Here is a 20,301-nt window from a genome sequence, read left to right as displayed (position 1 = left end):
GTCATCCATATACAATATTCTCTAAGGAGATTACAGCAAGGAACTGACCTAGATTTTGCTTCATTTCACTAACGGAGGCAATTTCTGCAGTACAATACAAAGGAACTAGAGGATCCAAGCTGGGTTTTTTCAATTAAAATTCTTGTACACAACACATACAGAAAGAAAAGATACGTCAAACACAACATCAGTACTCTGAAAAATGACAAATGGGAAGGCACAGTTGTATGATGGGTTTTTTTCCTTTTAAAAGAAATTACCAGAGATACAAATAAAACTTAATAAAATATCCATATTCTTTGAGCATGTTGACTTCTTACCTTTTAATACTTTCAGGAAACTTCCTAAGATTGTGATAAAACTAATCATAGCTATCCTCATGTTTTTCTAGAGAAGCACCATAATAAACAAACAGGGTATCCAATTTCCAGTAATTGTGTAAGTTGTGTGGGCTTTCTAAGTGTCACATAATTACGATTTAAGAAGAGATAATGAGTTTTAATGCTTTCTGTGTTTGACTTGTTTATCCTATTTGTATGGCATAAACAAATACAAGCAAGTATTATGAAGAATTATTTTACCGCCTTTCCATTAGTTCTTCTTTTACTACACATTTCCATTAAAAATATACTAAAAATCCTACTATTACCACACCCTAGCATGTTCTCTTTCATTTAAAAAGAGAAGAAAAACAAGGATTAATTCTTATTCTTGTGGCAATAAGTGATAAAAAATAAGCAAGTGACACTAAGCACTCTGAGTATTTGCCAAAGAAACTGGAATACACATTTGACAATAGTATCTAAGATTTCTTCATAGAGAAAGAGTAGTCATTATTGCTTTGGCTGCCACTTTGAAACTTTCAGACACTAAAATTCAACTGCAGAAACCACAGAATTACTTTCATTTCTTATACTAAATATGCACAATATAGCACTTGTGTGGAATAACCACAGTACAAAATTCAGTGTCGCGTGATGAAAGTTTTATTCATAAGCTAGAGAATTTTGACTAAATAAGACTGTATTTAGAGTGTATATGGCAAGACTTCCTAGCTAAAAATTCAGAATTTCAGAAGCACTTTTGGAGTAGTGAAAAGGAATAAAATTTCATTAGCTTCAAAAAATTATCTTCTATCTTCACTGATTTTAAACATGACTTTAAGGTTATGGTTTAATACAATAACTGAGAGGTACGCTGGAGGCATAAAATATTTAATAGTTTGTCCTGAGGCAGCTGCACACCAAATGGTAGACCATTTTTTAAAAGCATAAGAAATATGAAGCCTTTCCACTGAAAGTGAGATAGCTGCAGGTATCACTGTCTCAGCTTTGCTACATCGAAAGATAAAGCTTGCCATTCTTGGAGTTCAGTTGAATCAATTTTAGAGCTGCCACACATTCACACCTTTTACAATCCAGGGCAGTTTTACTTGCCACAGTTAACTCCTATGTGTCTATGCCCATATTCCTCTTAACTTAGTTTGGAATTTCTCTAGGTATTACATTTATTACTATTAAATTTACAGTCAACACCTTGTCTGTTGGCTACTAAAAACAGAACTTTCCCAATTAAAGTTAAAAGACCAGTCTGAACATGTCAGATGCATAATGATGTTCTCAATAATTTCACTACCGTTAGGGTATGCATACAGAGCACAAGAGGGAAAAAATACAGAATAACAGTAACAAACTTCTGCTGAATAAATTGCACACTCTCTTGATTTTGTACACATTCTGCACATGAAACGAAAAAAAATGTATGCCACACAAAATTTCAATCTAAAATATCTTAAGTAAAACACATCTAATTTTAAAACCTGAAAATATCTACTCAGAGTTCACAGTTCTTTTATCATCTTGTACTATCAGATATCCTATGACATTAAAGATTAGAGAAATTGAACTTGTTTTTTAAACTGTGCTTAATTACTTTACGTTTCTTTCCAGGTATCAAAATTCCTAGTTTATTATAAAGTGCTTTCACAAACAGCAGAGCCTAGAGGAGGTATAAGAGCCAAAGTCAGTTGTCTTCACATATACTAACCTCTGTATATGTAGCTTCAACTTTAAAATACCCATAAATAGAACTGGGTTTGAAGAATAATATACATTAAGCTACAAACACTACCAAGAGGAATATACATTGCTGGAAATACAATGCCCACTATCAAAAGGACAATTATAAATAATATTTCAATGGCAGTACAAGTTACTATCTGATCTAATAGTTCTCCCGTTCTGTAGATTCTCACAAAGAAATAACCACAGGCAAGACTTCCTTAGGCATCAGCTTTTTGCAATATGACTTACCAACTTTGCTGCTTTTCCATAATCAATCCATCGGATGGTGGCAAAGTTTGTTGACTCTGCACAGTTAAAACCATGGTTAAATCCTGCATGGTATCCATATGGGAAAGTGATCATAAATTCTCCCGCCTCTTGTGTAACCTACAGCATAAAACAAAAGAAAAAACAAAATCCAAACTGACCCAGATTAGAAAAGCAGTTCCACTCCTGAAGCAACAAAAACAGTATTTACCTTTGCAACTACCTAGAAAGAAAGAAGGTTTTGACCTGGCACACAGCTGCAATGTAATGAAAGCATAAATGGCATGCTTGAGACAATGTTATTTACTATAAAATACATAGCTACATATAATACTTCACAAATTCAGAAAGTACTTTCAAAAAGCTAATCTTGGAGCAGAAGTTCACTGGTAATGCAACCTGGAAGTACAGGGAGCTAGAAAAGACAGTCGAAAGACTATATCAATCTTCCTGACTGAGAGGAACCAGGACTGGACCAAAATGCTTGCAATTATCATCCATAAATACTAGTACAAATTAATTGTTGAAGAAATTATTCTGTCCACCACCCTGAAGATACTTCTCTAGAATGGCACTAGAACTTTTCTTGCAAAGACTAGAGAAAGATCTTATTCTCACTCTTCTACCCAATATTCATCTGTTTCAAAAAGTACAATTTGAAGAACTGTGATTGAGGGTTTGATTTGTCCTGTAAGTTACTTACTCTTGATGATCAAACATAAAGTAGGATAAACTCTCAGTTAATGAGGCTCAGCAGTTAAAAAAAATGTTATTCATCCCAAAGGAACATATTGGATACATCTGAATCTTCTCAGGCAGTATCCTTAAATCATTTTGGTTAAGAAAGAGGGAAGAAAAACTAACAATTGCCCTCCATCAATTCTTCAGCCTTACAGATACTAACAGATTCTTCCATTGGAAATATCATGCAGAATGTCTCAATGCAAAGCCATTAAAACACCACTTTAGACCCTAAATTAAAACAAATTTTGGTATGTCCCTGTCCTTCCCTTCTTTCTCTTTAAGCACAATTTAATGGACTCTGGACCTATTGATAACGAGAATTTCAAATACCTAAAAGACAAGGGGCCCAGAAGGAAAATCTCAGAGGAAAAGCTTGACTACAGTTAAGCTTTGACATTGCTTCAGAGAATAATCAAGAGTGGTTCCAAAGGACTGCTTTACAAGTACAGTGAAAAGCAGTCAAAAGTCTGTTGAGGCCACTGACTCAACAAGAAATTACAGAAAGCACAAAAAAAAAAGGAAACAAACAAAAAATATTAAAAAACACCCACTAAAAAAACCACTGTCATTATACTTGTATTTTGTACAGCCAAAATGAAACAAAATTCCTAGTAGTTACAAAAGCAGATACAAGAGGTTGCCAGAGTAAATTACAGAAAAAAGTGGGGTAACATAAACAAATCACTAGCCAGGATATTTTCTTTTAAGAGAAAAATTTCATCTTTCTGTACTTGGATGGACTGCTGCTCTCCCCTGGACGTGAAGAAAAGGAGAGACATCACTTCTTGTTAGTCCCAAATATTCTCTCCACTCAGAGACAGCTTTAATCTCTTTAAGTCAGAGCACCAAAGAGTGTATCAAGGACAGGCTAGTCAAACTAGAAATGGCACGCTGTCTTCTGAACTATCTGATAAGAGTTAATCAACAAACTAAAAGATTCAGAAGTAAAGAGTGAAAAAAGATTCCCTATACTCTTGTTTGATATGCTTTTTGACACAAAACACACATCAGATGGCAGGCCCACTAAAGAGCAAACAGAACCATTTAAATGAAGAAAATAATCTTAGCAATGATTGATGACTATTCAACAAGATGCATTCACTGATTACAGGAAAATAAGACTTCTTAGAGATTAAATAGGCTGTTTTCATTGTGTGACAATGCTTTGCAGAAGCAATACAGTAAGAAAAATTGGAAGGACAAGTATAATTCTTTTCAGGGTAACGTACTTTTGATTTGAAATAGCTAAAAAGGAGAATTAAATTTCAAACAATCAACAAAATTAAAACTCATAACTCCAAACACTTTTCTTATTATGTGTCACATCTTAAATTTCAGCTCTGACATAGTTGTCTTATGTTCAATTTCCACTTTTAGAATCTCCCCTTTCTTCTTCAAAATTCTCATCTTAAGGTTTTATAAATTCTTGATGTGCTGTTTTTTGCTTAATGATAGAATACACAGGGATAGCACATCAAGATGTATATTTCTGTTTGTATTATAGGATGAAGAAAAAATATACTTAGCTAACAAAGCTAAAGAATAAAACTGGATCTTACATTTTGCATCTGCACTACACAAGGTTAATTTTTTGCGGGTTCATATTTAGAATATACATGCAAATGCACATACAGGTGCATATATTATAACTGCTACTGTAGCACTGTAACAATCGCCGCGGGAATGTTTAAGAGAGATTATTCTCAATGCTAACAATTCCAAAATTTATCTCAATACACCCTCCCACTGCTGACAGTTTAGCAGGTGTTCTATTGCAACAAGCAGCAGTTCAGCTGCCACCTGGTAGGCGAAGGCTGAGTTATCAGCATTCAGCACATTTCTACTTCTATCACTTTGAGCCATGAGAGATCACAGCCCGGTTCTCTCTATTCACTTTCTCACTGAATCGCATTAATTACAATTACACTTGGATACAGTCTGCTTCCTCCCAAGACTAGGTGACAGAACCAAACTTAAATATTTAACTATTTCTAGCACTTTTTTTTTTTAATTATAATACAGCAATAATCAAGACACTGAAATAAGAACATCAACTGCCTTACCCTCCTCAAATGCGTGGTACTGAAAGCAATATGCTGGCACTCTGCAATATGCTACTTTAAACACCAACCACTGAAAATTATACTGTTCACAGTAATGTTCTGTAAATTCAAAACTATAAATCTAGTTATAAAACCTTCCAGGCTGGAAGGTTTCATCTGACGTTTCATGATAAAGCACAAGGCTATGAAGGGAATCAGTATTTACCTAAATATTTACCTAAATATTACAAAAACTGAACTCTGCAACTACATTTCCATATGATAATGCATCATTCAGAAAACAAACTACTTCATATACAAGTAATTTGTTCAAAAAACCCTTGCATACAACTCCACATAGCTAGTGAAGAAGTGTTTCAGTCAACAGAATCACATGCAGAGAAATAAAACAGAAGCAAAAAATATTGGTAATAACTTAAAAATGAGATAATTTTTTAGGATAAAAATTATGATGGCTACAAATGTCTTCTGCTAGAAAATTCCAAGATGAACCATGTAGAAGTCCTAATCCTACAAGCATTTTTTTCTTATATTCACAGAGTCAGTGCCAAAAAAAAAAATTTGCCTCATCTCTACTAAAAACAGTTCTTAGAGTAAACACCATCTAATGCAATGCACGAATGCACAGTTTAAAAATAAACACTAACGTACCTTGTCAAAAGGAATTCCATACTTTTTCAATATTGATGGAGAAATTAGAGTCATCTTGTGGCGAAGAAAAGCATCACATCCTTGAGAGCTGCTTGGGAAGAACCCTAATAAGGCAAGATAAGCATAACAGGGCATTTTTTAATTAAAACAAGTAGGATTTTTTTTAATATTTTAAAATATATATGCTGTTTAAACTTGTTTTAGAATTTCTTATCATCATTTTAGAATTTTTATCATTTATCATTGCTAGGTTCTGAGAAATTTCTATAAAAATCAAGTGCCTCTCCTGAAGGCACTGTTTTATTGTTTTACAAACAATAAAACAAAGAAAAAGGCATAGTACTTAATGAAAGCAAGAAGATGCTGAAAATGTTACATTGAAAAATGGAAGGAACATTGTGAGAGCCATCTAGCCACCTACTACTTCCTCTGAATACTTGCTCTCAAACTTGCTTCCACTTATGTACAGCTGTACTACTTGCTCCAAGATGAACACGTCTCTCTTGTTGGGGCCAGGAGAAACACTTTTGACCGTGCTGTAATGCAACATCACAGAATTTTAGCAAAGTTACAGCACTAACATCAGCATTACTATGTTGACAAAGGGGAACCAATTTACTCACTAATCAGCAAAGATGAGATAGTCTTTATTATCATTGTTATTATTACAAAAAAGATTATTATTTTTTTTTATTGTCTTTTTAGTGTTTCTATCGGATCATTAGCAAGAATCACCATGAGATGTACTGTGAGTAACTGCAATCCATATGTCTAGCAGTCCTGGATAATATGTAATGTTACATAACATTTGAAAGTAATACTTAAATGATAAATTCAATTTTATTTCTCTTTATACTGTGGAATGTATTTTTCAATATTAACAAGAATTCTTAACACCAACAGTTTACTGTATTGTATGTCATTTATTCTCAAGTGATTTCAGGGATTTTACAAAGACTTACAGGGTACTGCTAAAAAAACTTCTAAAAAAGTAATTGTCTTTAAAATTTACTTTCAGAAAATATATCTAAGGCATAAAAGATTTCCTTGTCTCTAACAGTTCCATAGAAAAATACTGAGTAAACAAGATTTTGAAACAGGAAGTGACAGCTCCTTGTGATGAAGTCTAAGAGTGAGTTCCTACTGGTATGTATACAGTTTCATCACAGCCCTATCTCAAAAAATGCACGGGAAAAGATGAAATCTAAGATTTTAAACTGGTGCAGTATGAATTAGTTTAACTTCGCTGTAAAAAAAAAAAAAAAATACCATAATGAAAATTCTCCAAAATTGTTTTCACTTGTATGATAAACCTACATAAAATTCATATGATAAAAAAATCCAAATATGAAGTCATTTAAAACTGATTATCTTTTTCAGATACAGGGTAAACATATGCAATCCTATTCTGTTATGCAGGAGAACTACTTGAGGAACATGGACAGAAATTAAAGTGAAGTAAATGGTCTTAAAAAAAAAAAATAAGGCATATTTTACCGATTATCCTGCTTAGCAACTTGATACTGGCGAAGATATTATACAATTCTAGCTCTTCATGACGAAAAGGTCTCTAACTGTGGTATTAATACCAATTCAGAAAAAACACCTTTGATTCATTTATGCATTAAATGATATTGTATGCCTCATAAAAAATACTAAAAATCTTTGAGAGAGATCTAGACTGGATGACCTAGGATTATCCAAGGTGTAAACATTTGTTCACAGCAAATATATTACCCATCCGATTATTCAATTATTCTCTAAACTCAGTTGCAACTGTTTTGCTGGAAAAGCCTGGCTGTTGTATGAATGCAGTAAGAAGGGGTCTCCACAAAAAAAAACAGAAAAAAAATAACAATAATTACTGGACAAATTATGAGAAAAACATTGCTTAGTAGACAAAAAATAAGCCACGTGATATTCAACTAATAGAAGAGCTTTCTGTCATCACTTTACGGCGTTTGTACAATTTGTTGTGTGCCTCTCATGCAAATGTTAGTTTGTCACTCACAGAAACAGTTTCATTCTTGGAGCAACATGCTCACTACTGGATTACATAAATAATAAATCTGAAAATAATCACTTTCAATCAATTAACCATCTAAGGATTTTTAATGACTTGAGTGAAAGAAGACAAAATCTCAACAATTTGCCATAACACACAGCCTTCTCTGAAACAACAGATCGAATTTCATCCCTCTAATGAGTCTTATATTTATGCCCATTAACAACCCCACAACTGCAGAACAACAGTGATCACATTATAATTGTCATATTCTTTGTACATTCTATAATAGCATACTTCTACGGCTGGGAGAACACTTTTTTCTGATTTCTCAGATATAACACTAAGCAGTACTTAAGCAGCAAAGGTGTATATACACTCATGCTGATTGATGTACTAGAAACTCTGCTGAAGTTCCCCAAGATCAAATTTTATTCAGGTTTATCATTCTTTCCTTTTCCTCCTCACCAACAGACACATAATTATTTACTTCCTTTTGGAAGTGCAAATAAGGTTATAATATAAGTTTCAAAAAGTACTACTTGGTAGACACAGTTTTACCATATATGTTTGACTAAAAGACGGTCAAAAGAAACTAGCCCACAATTAGTGCTTTCCAGTAAATAAATTTCAACTACATTGGCACAATTAATGCCTGTAACATAACCATAACAATCATAAATTGGAATCTACACCTTATAAGATTCAAGGAGTCTCAGTCCTGAGCAGCATAATAATATGAATATACTGAAACACATTATGAAAAAAGTAATTGAAAGTGATACTTAAGACTGAGGAAATAACTGGTATAAACAGTAGGAAAAACTTTAATTTCTAAAAGCAGGCAGGGTTTGGCAGAGTTGTTTTCCCTTTGATAACAAACTTTATACCCAATTCTGCTACTGCAACATGCTTAATAAACTCAACACATAATGATAAAAAACAAATGATGGGCCAAAACTCAAGAGATCAGAAATAGCTGCGATTCCAACCAGAAGGTAAGCTTGCTGTTGAAAGCTGCAAACAACACAGAACAGCAGAACGCAACCTGTTCAAAAACCATTAAGAGAAATTTACAGGAGAACATTTGCTGCGGTTACAGAGCCCTCACAGTGAAATCAAAGTGCAGCCTACACATTCTGTGCCACTCTAAAAGATCTTTTGGCCCTGCCAAAGTTTACACTTAACACACACTCAAACTGTCTAGTCTCATCCACCTCATTTTTTTTGAAAGCACTCCTCTTCAATGAACAAGGAAGAAAAAGAAGATAGTATTTCCTCCTTACATGGCTCTATATATCAGAAGATCTTCTGTTCTGCTGAGGCTAAGGGTAAGGTCAGACAAACTTTTCTTTCAGCAAAGAAATATCCGTGTGGGAGAACTGGTTAGCAAATGTAAAAAATACCTAGTAGCACACTGAATAGAGGACATTGTATTAGAAACATCACAAGATACTTACAAATGCAGGACAGTTAAAGACACGCCTGTGACACACCACAACCATTCTCAAATACCAAACTGATGTTAAAATCATCAATTTACAGGATTATCAGTTAATCCTGCATAATTAGTGAAATCCCACATCCAAAAGAAAAAAATATTGAAATCTATCTAAAATGTAACTATAATATCATTCAAGTTCTGTAGTAGATTCATAGTCTTGAGACATATGAAATCTTAATTTAATCCATTAAAACTAATCCACTAACTTTAAATAAATTCTATAATACAAAAGCAGGATTTCTTGCATGCAACCCCAGTTTCTCAGATGGCCTCTTGAGATGTGGCAGAGCTCTTCTACGCCTCTTCTCCATACTTACATTTAGCCATCTGTACACTACTTACCTTCTTGGAACTGATTACACAGCACACTAAACGACAATTGCTTCATAGGAGCCAATAAGCAATCAAAGAAAAACAGAATTAGATTGCTCATTGATATTCATCCATAAGGAAACAACCTTCCAGTTAAACTCCACAATCCATGATTTAAAGAAACACTGAGCCTCTCAACACCTAGAGCAGAATCAGAACGGTCTACAAGGTAAGTATGTGATTTAACTGCTGGTGGCGAAATGTTTGGATATGAGCACATAAACTAGAAGTAGAGTGCATTTACCCTTCAAACTGAAAATCCCACTCATGCTTTTTAAAACACTTAAATCTAGTTAACATGAGCAACAATGGCAATGACTATGTGAAAACATAGGCTTCAGACTGTGTTAACAACCAAAAACATGCTCTCAGAACACAATACACACATATTCTGACAGATAACTTGGCCAAAAATAAGATAACCATATACAAGGTAACCAATCCTATTTGTACTAACAAAACCACTTTTTGAGTTATAGTCTCATCACTGGTCTCATCATTGGGTGAAGACAACACTATTCCACCTCAGTAGCTAATGACATTTCCATACGATTTATGGGTTTACAATCCATACTCTAGATACAAGTCAAACTCTCTTCATCTTCAGGGGAAGGTGGGAGTGGGCACTAAGCAGTTTCATAGCTGTGTCTGAGGAAGATATGATTCCCACACAGAGGGCACTGGTGCACTGACAGTCTTTAGAGCATACATAAAATGGTTCAGGGGTAAAGAACAATTTAAAATAAATTAATCTCTATAAATTACTGAGCGACAATGAGCACCGCTATCTGGAAGGCTCCTTTTCGTTTGTACCTTGAGAGCATTATTCCTACATACTACACACAGCTCATACCAGACGAAACCACATCACAACTAGAACGCAAACTGAAGTGGATTGGCTTTATTCCTGATTGATTACCACTTTCAAGATATTTGGAACGCTTAAGAATGTGTCCTTACGGTTTTCAATTAAACTGTTCAGCTACCATCACACATGGACAAATTACGATACTATGTCCAAGAAAGTAATTCTACAGCTCTATTGATTTGAACATGGCGACTGGCTGTATATTACCTTGTATGATCAAGGCTATCACAATTTGGTTAATAACAGAGACATTATTTAAGCACACACACATAAAACAATATTGTTAGGGCACTTTCAAATAAAACTCTTATGATAAAATTAATAAGGCTAGACTTATCTTTCTCCACACTTACATACTCAAATCTTCACCTAAAATTTTACAGTAAAGGTGCTGAATTGCTCATTTATTAACACTGAAAATATAAATAAATATAAAAAATAAAATTTAGAACATAAGAGAATAACCTAAATTGCAAATATCTCCAATGTAATTCAACTTAAATACAATTAAAATAAGTCAAATTAATGCAATTAAGCTCAAAGTTACAGTAATTTTTTACTTATTTAGACCTTCTTTTAAAAGACTTAGAATGTATGAAATATTAATCATAATTCAGTGATCAGTATAAAAATCGCAGTAAAAGTTCATTTTTATTACATTTACGTATATAAAATTTTAAAAATCTATATAAGTGAGAAAGCAGCTGAAGGGCAAAATCAGTTATCTTTATTAGATGCAAGTCTAATGTCTTTCAGATAAAGTATTTGTACCCAGTCACTAACTTCCATAAAACTTCAAGTGATTCAGCTGTCTTCGATATTCCTATATTTTTATCACATTTGGCTAAGTAAAGATTCAATAGTTACTCATGAAAAGAAGCTAAGACAAGAAAACAGAAGGGCAGACAGGAGGCAAAGATACTAGCAATGAAAAATCTAATGAACAACAAAATAATAAGGCTCATTTCCATAAGCTTCATCAAGCACAAATGTCAGTATACAACAAAGTTCTAAGAGGAAAAAAAGAAGAGGATAGTTTTGTTTAAGAATTCCTCCAAGTACCTGAAAGCATTCTCTCTTTGCAATCATACCATAAACAGATAGAAGTTACACAACGTAAGTAATAAAACATAGTCGGTGAGTCAAGGACAGTATTTTTCACTTTGCTGGATGTTTGTCCTTCAAACATCTTACACACGGAAATATTGAAAATATTACCTTGAGCTAGTCTTTCAAGCCGTTTCCCATGCTCTGGAGGAATAGCATACCTAAAAATCACATAAAAAAAAGATAAAATGCTTAAAGACATTATTACTGCACAAGCCATGATTCACATACAATGGATATCTACGAATATAGAAGCCAAAAATATTAAAGACTGAAAAGTTACACAGGAAAAATATGTCAATTTCAGAGGAAAAAATATAAAGGATTTTTTTGAAAAAAACATTTTAGCTTCTTTCTAGTCTAAATATTATAATATGCATTTCAAGAATGTTTTATTCAATATCTGAATCATGCATATTAACAATATTTGATAGTATTACAAACTCCAGTTGAAAAAAAGACACATATATTTTCACTTTCCAAATGAAACAAAACTACACGATATAAGTCTAACTTATACAGGTTTAATTTCTTTTAATTTTACAACTTCACAGGACAAGAGTTCAATAGAAAAATATGAGTATTAAATGTCTCTATTTTTTCCTACGGTCAATGCTGGGGATTAAAAGGGTTCCCTGTGTTTGTAAAAACACTACAATTAGAGTTTAAAAATAAGTAAGAAATATACTTTTGTTTAATTAATTAATTTTTATCTTGGAATTACTCTGTTCTTAATAATATTTTTTTTAAAAGACTCCATATGAAATCTTTATCTTATCTAAGATTACCAAGCCATAATTCATTCAATGTAAGTTGATGCTTTTCATCAATGTGTTCATTTGGCATCTATGGTAACATCTACTGTTCAGTCCTTTAATTCTTCCCACTGTTGTCATTGTTCTCACAGCTAAGGACCAAGGAAAGGAGACCATCTTTGTAGTATCAGACATTAGAGACCCCAAAGTCACTCTCCTGGTCCTTCAGGTCCGGTTCCTAAAAAATCTTATTAGAAAACTGACCTTCTTTAACACATGTGCATTTGCTTAGGTACCAGTGAAATTAGTGATGAATATTACTCGATTCGTCATCTACCATACCAAACACTGAACAAAAAGACTCCCAAACTCAGATTACTAAATCAGAGAAAGAAGTGCTCACTTTTAGCCTCAGTAGTTAGCTCACAGTTTTTAGAGAAATATTTTTCATCATCTCGTGTCCAGCTTCCTTTTACTACGTTACCAAACAGCCACTAACATTTGTTTGACTTCTCATATCTTAAGGCCAAGTCCAGCCCACTTGAAAAGTAAATATAAAAGGTACAAAAGCTAAATCACTAGGAGGAAAAGAGAACGCTTCTTTGATAGTAAGCAAAGATACAGATAAAAAGGGGAGAATGGACAAAAAGATAAAGGTTAATGCTAACTATATTTTAATTTTACTAGTTTGGGAATGCATACTTGTTAAAAATTTTGAAAAGACAGAAAAACACCAAAGAATCATTGATACCTACATTTGTCAAGAATTCTTCAAGAAGATCTTATGACACAAATTTAATTCAGAAAACCAAGGATACTAGTAACAAGATAGTGACAAGTAAATAATAAATATTAAATCTAAGACATTAAATCACATTTCTGAAACATACATATATACGTATATGTGTATATATATGTTTTCAAGATTAATTCCTCCATGTGATTTCTCAGGGTACTTTAAATAAGCTAACAACATTTATTTTTAAAAACAAAAAAAAATCTATATCTTAGGCTATACCATCTACTATTCATTCATTAACTAGTGGCAATGTCAGCTCCCTGTTCTACCTATATTTTCCAAAAAGTTCTGAAGCAACTCCTAGGATAAGCAGCCTAGAAGTTAAGTATGGTATCATAGTTATTAATTAAAGGGTCTTTGTTGAGCCAGATTTTCATAGAATAGATAACTCTATTCATCTGTACTTGCTTCTTTATTTATAACAATTAATATATTATTTAAGCAATTCTAGCACTGCTTCATGGGATCTTCTTCAGGATCTACAATGTAATGAAAAACAAAGCAGCACCACATCATCAGATTGATCAGCTCTACAGTCTATAAGACCAAAATAAAAAAAAATAAAAAAAAAAAAAGAAGAGGGAAAGAAGAGAAAGATAAAGAGATACGAGAATTTTCACATTAGAAGCTGTCAGATCTTCTTACACAGGTGGGATTGAAACAAAACACTTTCCTTTTTTCCTTTGAGAATATTGCAAGAAATACCTGTACATTTTAATAGTAAAATCACTGGAAGAGCAGGGAAGAATTGATCATCAGGTATTTGGCTTTTTTTTGCTTCACTCTGAATTGTTCTCCTGGGCTTTATCAAGAAAAATCTCCCAGCAGCCAGCAAACATGTCACAAACCAATTAACTTCTGCAATAACTTCACAGTAGAAGTAAACCACCTGAACAATAACACTATGAAAATTAAACCAATGCCATTTTATGTGATGTTTTCAAAATGTTTTCAAATTATGAATCTTGCCTGACAATAATCTAATGAAAATCATTGCTACTTTTTTAAGAATAATTTAATAATTAATTTTTAATAATTTAGCATTGAAGTGTCTATAAATCTTTGAAATTTCAAGTTAAAATATACACTGCCTTTTTTAAGCTGCTGATATAAGAATATTTATTTAGAAAAATTAAGTTCAACATAACATTATTACAGCTGTGCTTTCTGAAAAAAAAATTATGTAATTTTTTAAGCCATCCTATATAATCTACTATTGTAGCTAAAAATAAACACAGTGATCCCATTTTTCATCTGTATCTGAAGTAGGTCTTTCATGTCTCTAATTCATTGCATAGACCTGATATATATTTATAATTCTGACTTTAATTAAACAGAGCAAATTACTGTATGTCAGCCATGACTAATATCCACTTAGCATTAAGTAATGTCTAAATAAATTTTAAAAAAGTAAAAAAAAAACAAAACAGAAAACCTTAGCCAATATTCTTACTAACGCAGTTTTAAGCAGCAGTTTCAAAAGTTTTCACCAAGACCTATATGAACTATGAAAATTAAGTGTTCTTCAACGATCAGCATTCATTCTAGCTCTAGAAAAATCTTCTACAGTCACATTTGTTCCAATGTGAAAATCCTGGTTTAAGGACATACTCAAGAGGGAAATAATATCAAGCTCCACATTAAAGAAATCTGTTTGAAAGAGGAAAAAGGACAATTCGTCTTCATTGGTTGGAAAGAATGTCAAAAACAAATATCTGCAACACGCTTTCTGAATTCCACAGCTGCCATTGTATAACAACTAAGGATATCCCACTAGAATGACTGACATGCCTTCAGTTTAGGTTGTATGTTTCAATAGAAAGTGAATTTTACTTTCACATCAAGAAAACAGTGGACCTAAATGGTAATAATAGATACATGGTTAAATAAAGATCTCAGAACTGTTTTTCTTTTTCCAAGGAACCCATAACATCAAACCCAAGACTGAAGATGCTGGCTGTAATAGGATCCCAGAAAGATGACTATGTGATGACAATTGTCATTAAAAAAATGTACCAGGTTAGCTAGTAAAACAGTTTTCCCATGAGTCAGTACAAAGTCTATGGGTTGGCACAAAATTCCATGAACTGTCAGTCAGATTCTGACTTTCACAGCTGACCTGCCTGATAGTCCTCTAATGACTAGGATGAAAAAAACAACCAAAAAAAAAAAAGACACTGAATACAATTTCACAATTGTCCACGAGACCAATAACATAAATCGGCTCAAAAATTTAAACTTAAACTGAAGTTGTCTTTCTAATCTGCAAAGCATTTAAAGTTATTAATAAATTTATTAACCTTAAGATTTTAATAAAATGAAAATAAATGTAAAGCTTTCAATTAATGTAAAATCACAAAGTCAAAGAGCTTGCACAGTACAATGTATTAAAGAACACAAAAAACTACAGTTATAACTACTTTACTGGAATAATCAGTAGGAGTATAAAAATTTAGTCAGATATCTTAAATTTTATAGTGATCTTTCTACCTATGCCTCAGGAAGTAATTATATGAATCTGTGCCACATGAATAACATTGTTCTACGCATCAGAGTCAGAAAAGCTATTTTGTACTACAGAATCATTACTATGGTACCTCTGTTGAAACCAAAAAGCTGAAATATTAAGTAGTCTGTTCCTTCTATCACTAAAAACATCAAAATCCACAGATCAGCAGACAAGGTAGCTCAGGAGCCTGGCTTTTAGTTTCTGAAAACTTTCTTCTCTAACTTACCCACTGCAGAGTCAGAAATAAATTGTCACATGGATTGTATGCTTATAGCTTATATAAAATAAGCTGATAACTTCATTCAAATACATAAATGACTAGTATCAACTGTAGCAGTGCAAAACCTTCTGCAAAGACAAAAAACCAAAGAACTGGTCAAAAAGAAGAACATTGCTGCTTCTTGACCTTCAAAGTAAGAGCTGAAAGGTATTTACCCAACTGTTGCTTTCTTTGTTGCTGCAACTGTTTTGTGAATGGGGAAAGGGCAGGTCTTCTCTAATCCAGTTTATTCCAGGGGTTTATATTTCTCAGAATGCAGATTAAGAAAAACCTTGGCTAAAAACATGTAAGTAGGCAGAAACTATAAATAGCAATGCAAGTGGTTGCAAATTAATTTCAAGTGACTATATCCACAGATCTATAATCCTCAGAAAAGACTAGATTCAGGATCAGTTTTCAAGTCACCCCATACATTAGCAAAGTAACTTTGAACACCATCTTTTTTAAGAGTCAGCATCATGGAAAAATAGAAAAGTTTAGCCTGTAAGGGACCTGAATGTCATCTAGTCCAATCTTCTAATCACTATATGGCTAACTTCAAAGTTACATCAGTTTCCACAGGTCAACATGTAATAGAATGGTTTGGGTTGGAAAGGATCCTTGAAGGGATCTTAGTCCAAGCCCTCAGCAGTAAACAGAGACAACATAGTGAAGCTTAGAAAATTTCCAAAGATGGAGACTCAGCAGCCTCCCTAAGCAACTTGTAACAGTATCCTGGTGAATTATTTTTCCCCAAACTGAAAGGCTATTTGTTGCAAGGTGTCATTATTAATACCTTTCCTTTGTTAAATCAGTGCATCACTAAGATTTTGGCTCTGTCTTCTCTATAAACTCCCCATATTACAGATTACAGTACCAGACTTGATAGCAGAACATAAGAGGTCCAGCACAAAAAAAAATAAGACTGTGCCTGTAAATCTTCTTATTTAAGAAATAAAGAAAATCAACTATGATCCTATGATCACCTTCAAAATAGTTCCTTTCTGGGTTAACACACAGCTGCACACAGTGCTGTCAGCATTCACAGCAATTCTGCAGATCATTTTCTTAAAGGCTGTTGAAGGTCTCCATTGTTTCTGGTTTTACATCTGCTGACTAAAACATCAGTTCCTTTGAGCACTGACTGTCTTTGGGATCTCTTCACCATAAGTCTCTAGTCAATAACTGCGAAGTTTCCATCATGATTTGACATAATATTAAGAAACTTAATGTTAACTCGCTGTTCACTCTTGAACACAGACATTTTCCAAACAAGAGTAAGAAAATACCTGTATTTGAACACGCATCCACTCGTACTGAGTGAAGCAATCAAGGCGAGCCTTGTCTGACAGTGACAGGTTAGAACATGTTCTATAACCATCTCTTTGTCCCTTCCTCCCTACCTCCCTACATCCCACTCTTGGTTCCTAAGCTATAGGGCTAGTTTCAGGGCTTTTTGTGTCAGACCTCATATAACTTTTTACAGAAAAATTTTTAAGTCAAAAACTATGCACGAGTAAAAATCAGCTCATAAAATGTTTGTTTGCCCAAGTAATTAATGCACCACTTAAGGACTGCAAAAAGCCCTCTCATCTACCTTTGTCTATAGACTTCCTATATTTCACATAAGAATCTTCCTTTGGTAAGCTATACTATTAATTCTCATAAGAATAGAAAAGTGAAGTTCCACACTAAAAATAGATAGTCCTCACAATCCAGAGTTTAGTAGTTCTCAGGAAAGCATCCCATTCGGCTGGAAAAACCCTACAGATAACATTTTCAGAGATGCTAGACATTTGCAATTTAAAGAAAAGAAAGATCTAAATAAGCATGAAGATTCTTCGATGAAAGCCTGCTGGACACTTCACCCCCCAACCCCATTATGGGCATCAATGCAGGAGAAAACAATGAAAAAACCATCTATGCATAAATATATCAGAAGCACTGAAATATATTCTATTGTTCCAATACATGCATTCACGCTATCCACTGTTAGTAATGAGGGAGCCAAAAGAAAACTACTCTAGTCCTAACATCTTTCAATATTCTAAACAAAGAACAGAAGTATATGGTTTGGATTTCTTGGGTGGTGCTTCTTCAAAAATATAAAAACTTAAATTCACACTATCTCACAGTCAAAGATCTTGCAGAACAGAAGTCCATCTTGACTGACAGTTAACATCATCAATAAAAGGAATCAAAGTCTAACATGGAAAAATCTATGTACTTAAAACCAATAAAGTAGTCAGTATTATGTTTTCTGCCTCTAGCGAGTTCACAGACCTTGCTCTTCAAGGCTGCATGTTACAAATTGCACCTTCCAAATGAAAAAATTGGGTTGTATCACTTTTTGTGCAACTGGTTACTTAGTAGTGTAGAATTTCCAAAGCCTAGGCAGCACATAAATTTGAAACCAAACTTGAATAGACTTAATTGTAACACATGCATAGTGTCATCTATACCACAGATGGAAGGAAAACTGGTGATGTTTGTCAGGTGCTCAGTTAAATGACATGTTTTACAAGTGGGGCAACATTTACAACAGTATTGTTTAAAGTATGAACAAAAAAAACACACAAAACCGAAAGACTCATTGCTTCACTGTCCAAAAAGTACCCAGCCAAGCAAGATGGTAATCAGACAAGCAGCCTCTTGTATTCATCCAATTAGTTTCATCTCGGTGACAACCAAGTTCCATTCTTCCCAGACCAGGTACATGCACAGATAATGGATAACACCGTGAGCTGCAAGCTAATTCACTGTGATGCAAAATACTTTACAAAACTTCTGCTCTGAAGCCCATGTTACATACTAACAGGGAAACAACAGCTGATGATTTCTACTGCTAATTAGTATTCTAAAAATTTCAAAGCCGTGAAGTCATAAAATATTGTTAAAACTAAACATAAAACACCATTTTTTTTCACAAGGAACCTAATTCATTGGTTTCACGGTTGATAACAGGCAATTTGCAACCTCCACATTATATCAAAATAACGCTGCCTATCTATTCCAGGCACTGGGCAGAGAATCCCATGCCACTTTCTATAAGCAACACTAATTTGGTCTACTATCTATTTAATGGTTAATATTTATTATATATAAATATGTTAAATTTTGAAACGTAAACAAGTTGAAATCTCAAAAACTTAGTTTAGGAAGTTAATACATTTGCTGGTTTGAGATGGGAAAATTCAAGGTCCATAACCAACTAAAATATTTCCTTACCTAATCTAAACATTTCAAGGAATAAAATCCTCTACCACAGAGGAGGAAAAAACCACATATGCATCTCATTTGCTTTTAATTCTCATGTGTTACTCAGTAAATGTCTCCCACATTATCCAGAACATTCCACCTACCATGTGATTGCTCAGTTTCAAGCACAATGACAATCCGTTCAGACTTCTGACAAACCACAATGCTGTTTGATTACAGCTACCTTCTAACAATCACAATCCCTATTCAGATTGTTGCCATCTCTGTGACTACAGTATATCATCTACTGTGATATTTCTAAATTTACTGATAACATTAAGCAAGAAGTGTGGCTAATTCTCCTCTTCTAATTTGACCATAACTGTCTCCTCACCTCTCACAGAAGTTATGTTATTCCCATTTTTCACACTAAAAGTTTGCATTCCACTGTCATTTTCTGTAACTATTGTTTTTCCTAGACCTAGAACATAACTTGGAAACACGTCAGCTCTGTCAACGGTAATTATAACTTGCACAAAAGTAGCAAGAATCTTCCACTTAGGCTGAACTCTGCATCATCTAGCCGAATTTTGACTTGTCTGTCAGCTGCTGATCACACTGAAAGTCCTATTAATGCTACCCCAGAAGACCCTGTCAGTGGCTTTCTTTTAACCCGCTTACGTAATTGCCATATTTGTTCTTAAATCATATATCAGTCTGAGCATGCTTTCCCACCTTCACCTTTTCTGTAATTTTGTCTAATACTAATACCAGAACACCACTCATTTTAATCCCACCATTCCTCTAATCCCATTACTATGTCCTCTGCGATTGAGATCAAAAATCTGAAAACCTTCACATGAAATCATGTTTAAAATTCTTACACAATGCCTACCACATAATTGCCTAGCTTTCCTCATTTTTCCACTTCATAAAGGAAGATGAACAGGTATTTCTACACATTCTAGAGCGGCAAATCCACAAAAACAGGCCCTCACCATGGCAATCAAGAGATAGCAGTAAAGTTCCCAATGGTAAAAATATTAGGCAATCTGGAGATCACATTTCTTGCCATCCTGTACCTAATGAACTCCTGAAAAGAAACTGCCAAGTTCAGTCTCATTCTCCTATTTCATC

General features: G+C 33.7%; 1 protein-coding gene across 12 annotated transcripts in view; it reads right to left on the bottom strand.

The window, feature by feature from the left end:
- KDM4C (lysine demethylase 4C) overlaps positions 1 to 20,301 on the bottom strand; it is a 254,076-nt gene that overhangs the window by 192,467 nt on the left and 41,308 nt on the right. For all 12 annotated transcript variants that reach the window (XR_008447639.1, XR_008447641.1, XR_008447640.1 and 9 more), the window contains 3 exons: positions 11,756 to 11,805; positions 5,789 to 5,892; positions 2,313 to 2,450 (listed from right to left, as the gene is read on the bottom strand). Coding sequence is in view for 9 of the 12 variants with exons in the window: in XM_054053462.1 (XP_053909437.1) it covers positions 2,313 to 2,450; positions 5,789 to 5,892; positions 11,756 to 11,805 (292 nt within the window). In the remaining 3 variants the exon portion in view is untranslated. The remainder of the gene's footprint in view (positions 1 to 2,312; positions 2,451 to 5,788; positions 5,893 to 11,755; positions 11,806 to 20,301) is intronic.

The sequence above is a fragment of the Cuculus canorus genome, chromosome Z (assembly GCF_017976375.1).
Source record: "Cuculus canorus isolate bCucCan1 chromosome Z, bCucCan1.pri, whole genome shotgun sequence".
In the NCBI taxonomy this organism is placed as follows: Eukaryota; Metazoa; Chordata; class Aves; order Cuculiformes; family Cuculidae; genus Cuculus; species Cuculus canorus.
Note: the sequence above shows the minus strand (reverse complement) of the source record. Positions and strands in the feature narration are given on the sequence as shown.